This window comes from Achroia grisella, unplaced genomic scaffold (genome assembly GCF_030625045.1).
Source record: "Achroia grisella isolate CSIRO2021 unplaced genomic scaffold, CSIRO_AGI_Agris_v1 utg6051, whole genome shotgun sequence".
Taxonomy (NCBI): Eukaryota; Metazoa; Arthropoda; class Insecta; order Lepidoptera; family Pyralidae; genus Achroia; species Achroia grisella.
Genome location: NW_026712961.1, coordinates 227,603 through 242,692, shown reverse-complemented (window position 1 = coordinate 242,692; position 15,090 = coordinate 227,603). Strand labels below are relative to the sequence as shown.

The 15,090-nt window shown below is 35.7% G+C and overlaps 2 protein-coding genes across 4 annotated transcripts in view; one reads left to right on the top strand and one right to left on the bottom strand.

Annotated features, from left to right (window-relative positions):
• The first annotated feature begins 282 nt into the window (after positions 1-282).
• On the top strand, positions 283-1,862 carry LOC131848965 (lysM and putative peptidoglycan-binding domain-containing protein 3). Of its 2 annotated transcripts, none has more exons than XM_059198936.1 (4): positions 283-400; positions 500-572; positions 650-833; positions 1,219-1,862. In XM_059198936.1, exons 2-4 carry the CDS (start codon positions 562-564, stop codon positions 1,783-1,785), a joined length of 762 nt encoding a protein of 253 aa, XP_059054919.1. In that variant the 5' UTR covers positions 283-400; positions 500-561; the 3' UTR covers positions 1,786-1,862. The 2 variants fall into 2 exon arrangements, with proteins under 2 accessions (XP_059054919.1, XP_059054921.1); XM_059198938.1 differs by having other exon boundaries at positions 292-387.
• A 1,303-nt stretch (positions 1,863-3,165) lies between these two features.
• LOC131848946 (heterogeneous nuclear ribonucleoprotein K) overlaps positions 3,166-15,090 on the bottom strand; it is a 29,585-nt gene continuing 17,660 nt past the window's right edge. For both annotated transcript variants that reach the window (XM_059198907.1, XM_059198908.1), the window contains exons 5-11: positions 14,528-14,571; positions 13,963-14,038; positions 13,591-13,704; positions 6,320-6,448; positions 5,108-5,548; positions 4,488-4,657; positions 3,166-3,237 (exon numbers count right to left, since the gene is read on the bottom strand). In XM_059198907.1, the coding sequence (XP_059054890.1) occupies positions 3,195-3,237; positions 4,488-4,657; positions 5,108-5,548; positions 6,320-6,448; positions 13,591-13,704; positions 13,963-14,038; positions 14,528-14,571 (1,017 nt within the window). In that variant the 3' untranslated portion in view covers positions 3,166-3,194. The remainder of the gene's footprint in view (positions 3,238-4,487; positions 4,658-5,107; positions 5,549-6,319; positions 6,449-13,590; positions 13,705-13,962; positions 14,039-14,527; positions 14,572-15,090) is intronic.

Below are 15,090 nucleotides of genomic sequence, written 5' to 3'. Positions count from 1 at the left end.
CTTATTAAACTTATAAAAAATTATTTAAAATAAAACATTTGTTTTGGTCGTTGTTTTGTCATAAACACTACATCACAGAACACCAATATCCTAACGGACACTACATAGATTATACTGTTTTTCATATTTTTCCTATATGCAGACAAAGGTTTCGAGACTATACAGTTATATTTGATTTGAATTGACAGATATTGCACCAGCATTTGCATAGTTTTATAGTTATATTGGAAGTGGTTGACTATATTCCAAATCCATATAAGTATTACAATAAAAATTTCTACTCTATGACTTCGTGTGTCATCATTGCTATCAAAAAATAAAATTCTTTGTTATTTTTGTGAAACGAAAGAATCTATTATCAACAACAGAGACTACAATACGTATATAGTAAGCATAATCTGTGAGTGAGATACCTATTGTGAAAAACTTTTTTTTCACAGCTGTTTGTTGTTTTACTAGTTCAAATGTAGTTAAATTAGTTTTAGCTAATTAATTTCAGCAAAAGTAGCAGTAAATTATTTATGCAGGACATGCTACAAAATATTAATATTGTTTTTGAAAATGAAACAAAGGTAAGCGAATAGTCATTTGTAACACGTAAAATACTTTGATGTTGCTTACGCGTGTGTGTAACAATAAGTTTTTCCAGGACACGAATAATGCCGAGTGGTGACGATTTAATTAATTACAATATATTGAATAATAAAAAGGACGATACTGACGGCACTAGCGATATTATGTTACATAGAATAAGAGCCCAGGACCACTTCATCGAGGCCCAAGTACAGGAAGGCGATACATTACAAGCTCTCGCCCTAAGGTTTCGTTGTTCTGTAAGTCCATAAATAATTTTTTGAAATGTGTGTCATGTAGATGATTTAATGTGAGGTGAATACTAGTTAATTAGTAATACCTAATATTTTTATGATAATGATATGATGTGCAACACGCACACAATATGGTATATAAAACTTACTTCAATATTGTCAAATGTACAGAATTTCAAAATATTTAAATAAGTAATTATCATAATAAATAACAAAGGCTGATTGTTTTTGTACCCTGAATTAAAAAGTATTAGAATGTATTTTTATTAAAATTAATAATTTATAAATTAAGTAATAGCAGTCTCATCTTAAAATTCAGGATTTGTGATTGAGAATGTTGCAATATCTTATGTTAATATTATAGAATTTAATTTAATTTATATGTTAACAGATTTCAGAATTAAAAAGGATAAATCAGATACATAAAGATAATGAAATATATGCAAGACGGACTATTAAAGTACCTGTTACACCATACTCAGTTCTAACAGAAATGATACCAACACACCTTCCTGAACTTCAGTCTTCCAGTTCCAACAATGTGCCTACAAATCATATTTTAAAAGAGTTACTAGAAAATAACCATACAAGTAGTTTGTCACAGCAGAAGAATTCACAAATTGAGAATGTGAGTCCTAGGGAAAACGGCGATCACACCATAGACTGCAATAGTATTGTTTTGAATAGTACCTTGGCGCCTTCTGTGGCAACATACACAGATATGGAGGGAAATGAAACAGTATCTGAAGATACCCAATTATTACCAAATAAACAAAAGGAGCCAGTAGAGGCAGTAGTAGTTAAGGAATTGACGTCACATGGTGCTGATTTTGGACTGAAATGGTTTCACTTGGTGGGCTTTATGCTTATTTTAGGTGTTGTAGTACCTCTTGTATATATTATGTTCTATTTAGATAAACATGAGCACACAGAGGAATCATTCCATTCAAACCGATGACTGCAAAGCTCGATTCTGTCACAAGACTGTATTGTGATGGAATTTTTAATATGGACCTTTATACTGTTTATATCAAATAAAATTGAATCAAATTCTTTTTGGCTTTTATTTGACAGGATTGGTAGTCAAGCGGTTTAAACCATCACCTTACTTCAAATGGTTGTGGGTAAAATTCCTTGCACAATACTAACTTTGTATTCCTGAGTATGTTTGTTTGTATTGCTCTAGGAGGCTACATAATATACAATAAAGTATGTAACTATTTTAAAAAATATATATTATTGAATTGAATCATTCAGGTATATTCCTGGTTTAAAACCTAATTTAAGCTTCAATACGTGTACACCGTTATTGCATGTGGTGTATCACGATTCCTTTATCATCCGTAAAAATAGACCAAGCAAAGATATCAAACACCCTTGGTGGATACACATACACATTTATAATTCTAGACAACATTTTGATTATTTATGAAACTACAAATTGTAATGACAGGATATAAATTTAACCTAAAAATCAAACGCTGTTTAATTATAATTTACAGCACTAAAGATAAATATTGATCACCAAAGCGGCAAAAAATTAACTAGGTCTAATAGTAAAACAAAGGACATGGTGGTAAATTTATTAGCAATTTATCAAGATTTTTTTCAAGAAATTAACTGCTTGTTGATCTGTTAGGCTTGATATTGAACCACTAATTCTCATTACTAACAATCCCTTTCTCACACATGTGCATAATTTTTACTCTAAAGGGAAAGAGCAACTTTGTCTCTTTAGAAATAGTAGTATGATACAGACAGAGCACCACAAGTCTGTTTAAAATTATATTCACATTGTTTAAAAATAACTTGTATTTTTCGGTATAACATTACGTCCATCTTCATTATCCACTTTACTATCTTCAAGGTAGTTGAATGTGGAATTCGATTTATTAAAATAAAAAGCAACTTCGTAAAATAAACTATTTATTTCAATTCTATCATCTATTTACTTAAAAATAATCGATGTTACAAATAATCAGTAATTTATTGACACAATCTTAGTTATATATCTTTTTTTTTTAATCATAAATGCATTCTTATACTAGTATAAAAAAATCTGATCAGAAATCAATCTGACTTTCTAGAGATTATAGAATACAAATTATTACAAGTTTCACAAATTAAACATTTTACTTTTTCAAAAAATATTTCAATTTATTCCTTAAAAAATAAGATACATTATTACAGGTAGTGAATAAATTATGGAATTAAAACACACTATTAATTATTACCCATGTATATATGCAATTCATTCTGCTAAGTAACCTCACTTGCATTTATAGTTAAATGTACAGGAATTAATATTTCAGGTGCTGCTTAAAAAGCTTAATGTAGATTTATCTCATTTCTAATTCGTTACCGGAATCAGAAGTTTCCGCGGCCGAGATTCGGATTGCTCTCGTGTACACTGTGAACAGATGTAGATATATTAGTAATTTATTACAAAAACTTATATGTAAAAAGTAATATATTACACAGCATACAATGAAATGGTACATAAGTTAGTGACAGGCAGCGAAGGAAGAGTTATCTTGATCTGAAGTGTTTGCTGGTGCTTTGTAGGCAGATTAGTGATTCCTTGTTAATTAACCAAAACAACAAAATCACTAGTCTTCCATACAATGCGCCGCCACCGATGCCCGTTAGTTGTAGACACCTAGAAATGTTATTTACAAAATGTGATGTTAGCAAGAATAGACACACAGTTTACATAGTTAAAGTTAGTTGAGTGACATACAAATACAAAACACTGTTATAATAATATAATCAATACATTATTTTTTATGCAGACAGATATTATTATTATGAATTCAGTGAGAAGTAATGACTACTGTTATGGGTACTAAACAGAAATAAGAATCAGGATAGAAATATTGAATTCAATATATAAATTACTAATGTATTTACTATAATCATATAAATTTGATTGTAATGTAATTGAACATAGATGTTTTAGGAAGAGCCCATATAATGTAATAGTGGCGTTTACTACAACGAATATTAAATAAATCTACACCACTATGAAATGAGAACAATCTACAAACAATCACGTCGAGTTTTACCTGAATAACAATAACATCGACTCCACAGTGAAAGGGGATTCGACAATGTTACTATATCTTAGTTTTGTTTGGTGCCAAGTCAGGGAACTCTTCAAACATTCTATTATCGAAACAACATTGTGTTAGTAATGATAACGAAATACTCAATGTGGATCCTTAACCAATTGAAATGTTATCTGAACATAACAATACATTTATGGCAACATTAGCGAATATTATAAAATGGCTATGACAATGAATTACATGCACATATAAATATAATAAAATATATCATTTGAGGATCACGAATAAATTTCTAATTTCTTTAAATTCTATATTTTTTTACGTAATTGGCACGATAAACAACCTGACGGCCCACCTGATGATAAGTGGTAACTGTCGCCTATATGCATGAACATTTCTAGAGGAATGAGATTTTATACCTCCGCGTCCTGTAATTTAACTGTCTTAATTCACCCTTGAACCGTAACACATCTTTCAAAGCAAGCTACATGGCGTCTAAAACCATAGTGTGCTGAAATAGCCACGACTTCGTACAAAGTCTACCTCAGTGATTACCAATCATCTCCATTCATATACACATGTTAGCACCAACCTTTGTTGTAAAAGGTATTGAGCCATCTGTATGCGCTGCGGGGTGCCCGTAATTGTGATGATGCGGTCGTTGGATCCTTGCACCGGCTCGGCGATCTCGATTCCAGCGCCGCTCTCCGCGCGTATTTTCCTAATCCGCGAGCCAGCCTTGCCTATTATCGCACCCGCCAACTATAATAAAAGATTATAAAAGCCACATGTCATTTTTGAGTATATTGTTTATATACTTGCAGCTTTAGGAGAATCATTTTAGCTATAATAGCTGTAAAAAGCTGGCTTCCTATACATAAGTACAGAAAAGAAAAATAATTCGTACAAACTATTTACAGTAAGCAATCCGATTTTTTTATTAGACTTATTCCTTAATATAAAATACAATAAATTTAATATTTGTTAAGATAATCAAATTCAAGCTAAACGTAAAGCAATTACGAAATATTTACATTTATGTACCACATATTATTGATTTAAATGTTGTTTTGTAGTATAAAAAGACATCAGAAAAAAAATAGACAAAGATCAAAAGAATATACCTTAACAAAAGTTATATAATACATTTTATAAAGAGATCCATGTACAATATTACGTTTATGTTTTATTTTAAATATAAGTAACACTTACATCTTTTGGAATGGTGACTTGCGTCGATGTTTCTTGTTGGTTACCGCCGTTGCTGTTGAAGTTATTACCGCCTCCGCCACCTCGACCGCCGCTAAAATTGCCACCAAAGTTGCTGCCGCCGAAATTGCCGCGCGGCGGCCCGCCGAAGTTGCCGCCACGTGGTGGAGGCCCTCCAAAGTCATTGAAACTATTGCCCCGTGGGCCCGGTGGGCCCGGTGGTCCTGGGGGCCCTCCGCGCGACATGGGCCCGCGTGGGCCGGGCCCCCTGCCGCCGGGGCCCATGGGCGGCGGCGGACGGTTTCCGCGGGGCCCTGGACCGCCACGTGATCCCCGTCCACTGCCGCCACTGCCTTGTCCGCCACCGAATCCACCATATTCATCAGCATAAAAGTCATCATAGTTGTGCGGGTCGTAATTCTCAACTGCTCCCTTGATTGGTACCTGGAATATGTAAAGCCCAACTTATGTAGTTACTATATACATGCATTTATTTTGAAATATAAAGTAAAAAAAGATATAGTATTATATACTGTAGAGGTAATCTCTGAATCTACTGAACCAAAAAAATCTAAAAACCTTTAGAAAATTCTTATACTATTAGAAAGCCACGTTATTTGTAGCTTGCCTATATATAAGACATAAGTATATGGTAATAATAACTATAATTTGGAAGAATACTGAAATGAAACAGTTAACAACTGTAAAACGCACTTATTAAACGATGTGTATTTGTATACATTATGTAGCAAGTATTTTAAAATGTAATTGCGTAATTCCTCTGTCGAGGACATATAACAATGTCGACTGATTATCAGAAACATTTAACTTATAATTTCACTATTTTTGAAGCCCTACCCTTTCTGGTCACAGTTGTCTCATCACTGTTGTTGGTCACAGCTGGTGAAATTTCTGAGATTCTCTCTTCTATGACCTCTATTGCAATTTTACAATAGTAAATCAATTGTAAACTCGTCAACAAAAACACAAACTTTACGTTTATACAGATGGTATTGGAAATATTTTTAAGTTAAGTTTGTAGATAACAATTTACGATTATCGTTGCGTTAACACATGTCGAATAATAACAGAATAAGAATGAATGGGAAGTACGGTTAAAAACATTAAGGGCCTATTCATAAATTACGTTATATCAATATTAATCCATGTATAAATGAGAACTGAGTAAGAAATCGAATGCAAATTCCACAGTACCTGTCGTATCAGCTCGAGGACTTCACGTACCCCGGCGGCGGCCACGTCAGCTTTGCCCACCAGCTGCACCACCCGCTCGGTGCTTTGAGGCGCTGGGTTCGAGAATATCTTCAGGAAGGCACCAGTTTTCTGTAATAAATTTTTACACTTATATGCCGATACTTACATTCTTCGCTGTTCAACGGCTTCATAGTTATGTAGTAGGTTCGATTTCGATAGGATATGGACGAAAAACAAAACTATATTGTAGATTATATCAGGTATTATACTGACGTACGACGACGTACTGATACGTTATTAGCAGTAGAATATACACCTTAATTTTTTCCATAATACTCAGTTTTTTTTAGAAAGAAGAAAGAAGAAGAAGTCCAATGACTGCGAACAGGGATGAATGGAAGCGAAAAACATATTACGCCGACCCCAAATAAATGGGATAAGGAAGAAGCAGATGATGACTCAGTTTTTTTATATGTAACTAAAAATTTATTCAGTTTTTTAATTTTAATAAATTTTAATTGAAAATATTTTTATTTTAATGTGCAATGAAACAAAAACTACTAATTCGGTATCTCTGATATGAAGAGAGAACTGCAACTACAGAAGATTGGTAAAGGACTTTTAATACAAAATAAAAAAGAGAGAAAGCCTAATAAGAAAATTCATTTGAGATGCGAGTTATTTTTCGTCTTTCAGATCCCGTTCAACAATTCAAGCATTTTTGAATTGTTTATATACTTTTTTTGTTATAAACAAAAAAAGTATTCACTGCAAAAAACGGCACTAGATGTGCCTTGGTCTCGCATTTAACACATTTAGATAAAGTTCGAAAAAAAAAAACAACTAATAAAAAGTAGCTAAAATGTGAAATAGATTTTTTAATGTACTTATAACGTGATTTCTTTATTCATCTAGGTGATAAATTTGAATACAGCAGTGTATATATTTTAATCATATACCAAGTACAACGGAAGACACGGAATCGATATTACGAATTTACTGTAACCTGAGGGCTATTCAATAAAAAAAACTATCAAGTGACCTAAATTGCAAATAAAGTCAGAAGTGCAATAGCACCAAGTATTACATAATATAAATACAAACTGTTAATGTAAACGCTGGCTTAGTTCTGTTAGCTGATAAGAAATGAATTATATTACCGTCGCTGGTGGAGACCTTCATGGTGTAGGCCGCAGGGTATCCTGAGCGTGGTGTTCTGAGTACTCTACCGTCACCAATAGGGCGTTTATCGGTGACGTTTGACAGCGCGGTGGTGCGCATGCGTGGAGAAATCGACCGGCGCACGTGGTGCCGCCGCCGCCGCGCCGACACGTACAAACAACATCGAGGCGACAACGCGGACACTGACTCGACGATAACATATTGCTACGGGGACACCTCGCCACAAAAGCCACTGAGCGACATGACCCAATGGCGACTCAATTCAGACACTTTGCAATTATCCAATACTAGTTCCAGAACTACACGTATGCAGAGCGCGAACGCAAAGTACGAGTGAGAGACCCTTACGCGGCGGTGGTCGATGACGGAGTGAGGCGACCTACGATAAAACTGTAGAGCAGGCGGACCAACCCGCTACATTACCTGCCCTCTGCACTTGTGGGGCTCCGCTTTCGACTGTGCGACTAGCTTAATCTACGGGACCGCTACGAAAATCGTACGTAGCATGCCGCAATATTGCAAAATGTGCCTATTCTCCCTATATTAAAGCCCAGAGGGTTCATTTTCGTTCCTGTCTAGGTAAATTGGCCTTTGTTGTCAATACAATGTCGACCGGTATTCAATACAAACCTGAAGTACAATTCATGCCAATTATTTTTATGCCCCGAATACCTGCGATTCAATCGACATTAAATATTATGGTCGGTCCGTCTTTCAGCTACACGATTATAATATTATGTACTAGTTTATTATACCTGCTGTTGTGGTTCGCATGAATGTTTGCGATTTTTCAGTCCCGATAGGATACCGAGCTAAAAGATAAGTAGGTAAGTACTAAATCACTTTACTGGTTGCTAAATATTGTATATGTAACGTTATTCAATTGTATTATTATATTCAGCATATGTTATTCAATTGTGACAATATGTTGCAAACTAATAGGTAACTATTATTTCGTCTATCTATCAGTTATCAATACAAATAGGTAAATCGACACAGAAACACATAATAGTCATGATTCAACAAAACAGACAAGAGAAATGGACAATCATTCCTATTTTTGAAAACGTTATGACATGACATGTACTGTCTGGCATAAATAGAATATTTATAGTAAAAATAGCAATTATTTTTCTGTAAGGTCCATTAGGACCTTACTAAAAATGACATCTCTACCATAGGACCATTAGGTCCTATGGTAGAGATGATACATTGTAGAGTATGACTATCGTTTCTAGCTGTCTGAAAGAAACTTGCGAGTAAATAATCGATAAATTGATTTATAATATAGAGAAGACGAGTATTCGCGGAAAATAGAACAAATCATTATATCCCAGCAAAGTCGTTCCACATCTTATTCGCACAGGCCAAAATATTCGTGTTTGTTGAAAAAAACAGATTTTTTATAAGTGAGGTTTTAATAAGATTGCTGATTGATATTTGATGATGATTTCTGCGAGGGCAACAGACAGATCGGCAGTGTGATACCACGAAGCCGTACAGCGAGTGGCGGTTCGATCGGAAACGGAAGCGGCTCGCGTGCCCATAATTGTGGTGTCACCGCGGCCCTACACCCCCCATCCACCACACTGCCGCTAATTACACTATACGGACGACATATGCGCACCTTGAATTACACGCACTCGTCCAATACAAGCCCTATACGAATGATTCGTTACCTGTACATATATGTGCTACCACTAAATATTATAATACATACGTTCGATGGTGGTATAAAAATCAATACATCGCATACGACAATAGGCGAAGTGATTGTATTCTACTTACGTATGGGCGTATGTATAAATAAAAGAGACAAAGTATGAGTTGTAAACGAATAAATAATTTAGATAGATATTCATTCCTTATATCTATCTACATTTTAGACGTTATAAATTTATATATAACTTCGTTATCTTGTAGAGTTTTCTTTAGATCACATAAATACTAGTATTATAAAGAGAGTAAGAGAGAACGGAGTCTGTTATGGGGAACGTAAACTGCGGAACCGAAAATTGAAACTCTTTCATTGTTTGAAAGGTACATTATTCTTCCAATTTAAAATAGGATATATGTATATTATGTTAAGATTAGTTAATATACATGAAACTTAAAGTTATGAGCTCCCGGGTGAAGCCGGGGCGGAATACGAGTGTGGTAATAAAATTGAACTGTGTGATAAAATCTTAAGACACATAATTGGCGATCAATAGAAAATCTAAGTAAAATCTTTAAATAGTTGTATATAATGCATGGGTTCCATTTTCAGAAAGTTTTTTGTTTCTCCATTTGTGACAGAGGAAGGAGGTCCACAAAAAGTTCCCTCGTCACGTGCGCGTAGCTCCGGTAATTTGAACCTAGCTGCGGCGCCGTTCACTTCCGACGGATGAAACCCTACCACCACGTGACGAATAACAATACGCTCTTTTTACACTGTTCCTCTGGAGAACTTATTTTACGTAAATGATCAAGTTCTCTTCAAACAGTCTAAAATAAAGAACTTAGTATTTTAACGATTTTATTAAAAGATTATTAATAATTAAATGATGACACCTAAATGTTATTGTTGTGTACACTGAATTGTATTATCACCGATTGTTCAAATGTAATTGATAAGTATGTATAACAGATATATTGATTGAATTAGCATATATGTATATCTCTGTTATGTGTACTGACTGTATTATTATCTATCGTTTAGATGTAGATATTATTGTTGAGTAAGTAACATTGTACCTGAACAATTCTATAAATCGACACAATTCTATATTGTTAAGAGTTTAGAAATAAAACGAAAGGTAGACTGTTGTATTAAAAATAGTGTGCTTCAACAACAAGCGGTGATCTGCCTTCATGCCATCTTAACTCCCTCTCTCACTACGTTCTACTGTTAAAGTCTTAAGGATTAAATTGGAACGATTGTATCGGTGCACGCAGCGCAACTGCAGTCTTGATACCTGGCCCATAGCAGGTGCAGGGAGCAGCGTCGAGACGGTAATCAAAGGGCGACGGAGCCATATGTTCGAAATTTCTATTTATATAAGAAAGAAGCCCTCGCATCGAGCGAGCATTGTGCAAGTAGGTAGGCTGGGTGAAGCCCAGGTGCGCGCGCGCTTTTTGTGCGGCCTTCCGGCGGCTGCGCGCGCACCTGCCGCCCGTCGCCAGCTGCCGCCCGCGCCGAGCACGCGCCGCCCGACCAACAAACACCTCGCATCTAATATTTGTCTTCCTATGTCCTTACACGTCTCTACACTAACGCCTGCGACGACACGACACTCGGTAGCAAAAATCAGCTAAACTTAAACAATGTAACCCAAAATCGATCTTTTTCAGAAAACACAGCTTTGTTAGACTATCGCAAGACAATGGTTGAACGAATGAATTGCTATAGTACAGCACTACCTACATATTGCTATGTCTTCGTCTACACTGACGCCAGTGACGTCACGACACCAAATCCTAACTATTATGAGTTAGAAGTAAAAAGCAGCTAAACTTAAACGATATAAGTCAAAATCGATCACTTTCAGTATACATGTCTGATTGTTAGACCATTGCTAGACAACGGTGGAATGAATGACTTTCTGTATTCGAGTACTACATACATATATCAATAATAAAGTTAATGTTTTTTTCGGAATTACATTTGTGTAGAGTTTTACTCCTCCATTGTATGTTGTCACAAATATACATAGTACGATACGTCTTTGTTATTTTTTTAATATTATGTCTACAAAAAATCTTCTAGATATGGTCCTTAATCTTATGTTTTCCGTATTATTATTCTCTAACATGAGTTAAAGCTATAGGAGTATTCCGAATAGTTATGGGCATACTTTGTTTGCGACACATGACAAAAACACGCATGAAAGGTTTATGATATACATTGAAAGTTTTTGTGTATTACTTTTGGTGAATTTGATGCGCTCATTGTGTTTCTGTCCATGCCAAGTAACGGCTATTGACTCGACAGAACAGTTTAGGCAACGTCTGCATAACATCAAACAATATAGCTGAGAAAACAGCTGATCCAAGATAAAAAAAGGAATAAATATTTGAAGCAAATCATTTCAGGTAGACAACGATCGATAGCGAAATTCCAAATTTAAGCCAGTTCATTATTTTATACAGCATATTTTTGTTATAACATATTTTATATAGTATTGATTTGAGCCCATTATTACATAGACAGCTATAATAAACAATCACAATCATTATTTAATTGTCCAGTCTGTTACGGAACATTTTTGTTGCATTACTTTCTTGGGGTGTTCGTTCTGTGTAATCATAGAAGGACAGCTGCAACAATTACAACTAAGGTCGTTTCAAAATTCATTACGTATTTTTCATTCGACTTATTGTGCGTTTAAAATAAGATCTTAGTATAAGTGCTATGTCTAATTATGAAAATTCATATTTCAATTGTAGGTAATAAAATATGTAATCTAGCTCTGTTTGTTAACTAACGAAGCAGGTTTTTTCTCGTACTAAAATTACAGTCATAACATATACCATACTTTCTTTCTTTGATATTACTATAGGTATGACTCTACATATTAATAAAGTTGTTGCTATTAAAATTACAATATACTCTATATACTACACTGGACTCTGAAATAACTCAAGTTACGACACGTATCATAATAGCTAAGTTAGTAGCTGCCGCATCGAATTTTAAAACTTCTCCGGCAAAGTCCGGGAGAGTACTAATTGATTTAAGCGGGATGCACTCTATAGTAATGCGAGCTTAACTTGTTTGTGCAAATAGGCGGCAATCGCGAAATATACCATATAACTAGTTGGATAGACGTAGACTTTTACAAAGTCGTCTTTGTACCTGTCCCTCACCCCTAATTTATTTTATAATCCCTGCTTCGTGTACTCTTTTAGTCGATGGGTAGGAGACGGCAAGGAAATAACAGGTTACAGAGGCATAACATCTCAGCTCATCGGAATGACAATGCTGAGGTAGTTACGGAAACCACATAATGTCGTGATATTCGAGGTGTTGTTCATAAATATCAGCGACGGTTACCACCTACCATTAGATGAGCAGTCAGCTTGTATGCCATGCCAATTACATAAAAAATAATTAAGCATAGTTCCACAGAAGTAGTAAGATACCTTTACGGCTACAAAAAACAAATAGGTGAATTGCTTAAAATATCCGTTCGATAAAAGTAAGAGATCCGATGTGGCAGCTGCTTTCACATCTGCGCTTAGTCCCCGTATAACGCGCGGCAACACGTGGCCCAAACGTTACGTGGCACGTTTAAAAAAAATGCTGACATAACTGTATCTCCTCCGTATGGCAGATGATAGTAAAAGGCTGTATCAGCTGCTTGCTCTCCGTAGCTCTATACGTTATTCTTATATATAAAGCTATCGTGTCACAATGTTAGTTAATATACACTTCCGAAACGGCTTGACCGATTCTTATGAAATTTTATATGCATATTCAGTAGGTCTGAGAATCGACTACTATATTATATAATATATTATCTATCGTACCCCTAACGGGTTGTATGTCCACCCCTAACATTTATTTTTTGGTCAATTTGTTTTTTATTTTTTTATATTCTACCACCAACCCCTTTTTTTTTTTAATAGCGATATTAGTATTTAAATTTATATGGTAAAACAACGTTTGCCGGGACAGCTAGTTTTATACCTACATATTTATTTCTTTGTGCTTATAATCGTAGGTGTATTCAAATCTCTTGTCACAGCATTTGTCCGGAATTTACTGTCCATATCTACTACTCAATCATTAATAAGAAGCCATCCATATATTATACGTCATACGTGAAAAATTGAGGGGAGTAGTTCGGCCTAGTGTGCAAATTCGTAAAAGAGTAGTGGTAACAGAGTTTGTGTAAAAATCATGAAATCTAGAACACCTTGCACATCCCTGCTAGTGGAGGTATTAGATTTTGTGACATTAAATTTCAATTGTAGTATTAAAATATGGACGGATGGAGAACGAGGACATGGAAGGTATAAAATTTTTTAAAATGTGTGTGACGTAACTTATAAATAAGTTCATTTCTATAAGATGGTATATGCTAACAAAATTTTTATAAACTTACCTCTCGCAGTTCCTTGATCTTGGCACCAGCTTTCCCGATGACGCAGCCCGCTCGACTCTGATGTATCAGTAGACGGATGTCGAGGTAGTCATCGTTTCCTTTATTGGGTCCTCCCTAACAAAAAATATTATGTCAGTATACTTACCACGAAAGACGATCTATTTCATACATAATATAGACAAGTTAAAGCTAAAATTAAATATACTTTTGAATAGTGTAGATGACGATCAAGCTTTACTGGTAATTTTTAATTCGTACTAAATTATATTAATTGTATACCATTGTTTATTCTTTGTTTCTTTCATTATGCTTCATTATACTTTATAATTCCCAGGTCTTTAAACAAATTGAATTTACAATAAAATAACTTACATCAGCCAAATTGGGTAGAATTTCTTTTACGATTTCCAAAATCGTGTCTATATCCGAAGCCGTTATCGAGAGTACACTGAAAGATATAACAACACGTTAATACACCAGTGATCATATAAGATATGGATTAAATTCACAACACAATATCGATAAAAACGGTAAAAATCAACGGTCAGGGAGGACTGTTTGCCGGACTGTACTTAAAGCATGATGGCGATGAAGTGATGTCGATAGAACGCGTTCATATCGTTTAGACGGAAGCGTCCAGAGTGGACAAAACTGGAGTGATAGGATACAGTCCTGAGGGAGCGGTTCTCGTAGCGGCTAATGAGTGAGATGTGGCGACACCGAGGTCTAGAACATAAGATCAAGGGTCGTCTAGTGCGACAGAGTGCATCGTCCTGCGAGTGTCGTGATGAGGACGGGTATACGACATACGGGATAAAGCGCCTATCGCCGGGAGTTGATGACAGTTCAAACACGATCCGACTCCTGACTGTTGACGAGTGTAAAGATCACGACTCGGGATGTATAATTGAGAGTAGATGTTGGCGATATAGTTTACCGTTCGGGGCCGGGGCAATCTGGGACTGTTATAGAGGCTTTGTACTGCGTGGCGGGGCGGCGGGCGCGGGGCGGCGGCGTCCAGAGGGCGGGACCGGCAACCAAGACTCGCTGTAGCGGCGCGCCGCGCGGCTCCACTCGCCACCCGCCCTCGCACACTCTCACCACTCACGTATAGCGGGCTACTCTAACAAAACTACAACCAAACTGCCTCCAAGCAGACAATGACCAATCATTGCGCTATAGGAAAATTGGACATAGTCAATTTGGTTGTTTTGTTAGATGCAACTATTTAAAGACTCCATGGACATTTAGTTACGCTTTACACTTACAAGGGTAATTTTTAAGAACGATTGCCGGGCAACATGTATAATGAGGTAATTGATTGAGTTGCTATATATCGTCCGGTTCTCTAGCAACAGCTGATATATTACAATGAATTTTGTGACGTTTTAATTTATTTGCAAATGATGACGTCCAGAATTCATTGTAATGTTGCCCGGTTATGCGCGATTGAAATTCCCCGTGTAAGATGTTGTCCGCGTCGGAGATGGTCGAGAGAAA

Coding starts and splice junctions, on each gene's coding strand:
- LOC131848965 (XM_059198936.1), top strand. Junction 834..1,218: donor CCCTAAGGTTTCGTTGTTCT/GTAAGTCCATAA, acceptor ATATGTTAACAG/ATTTCAGAATTAAAAAGGAT.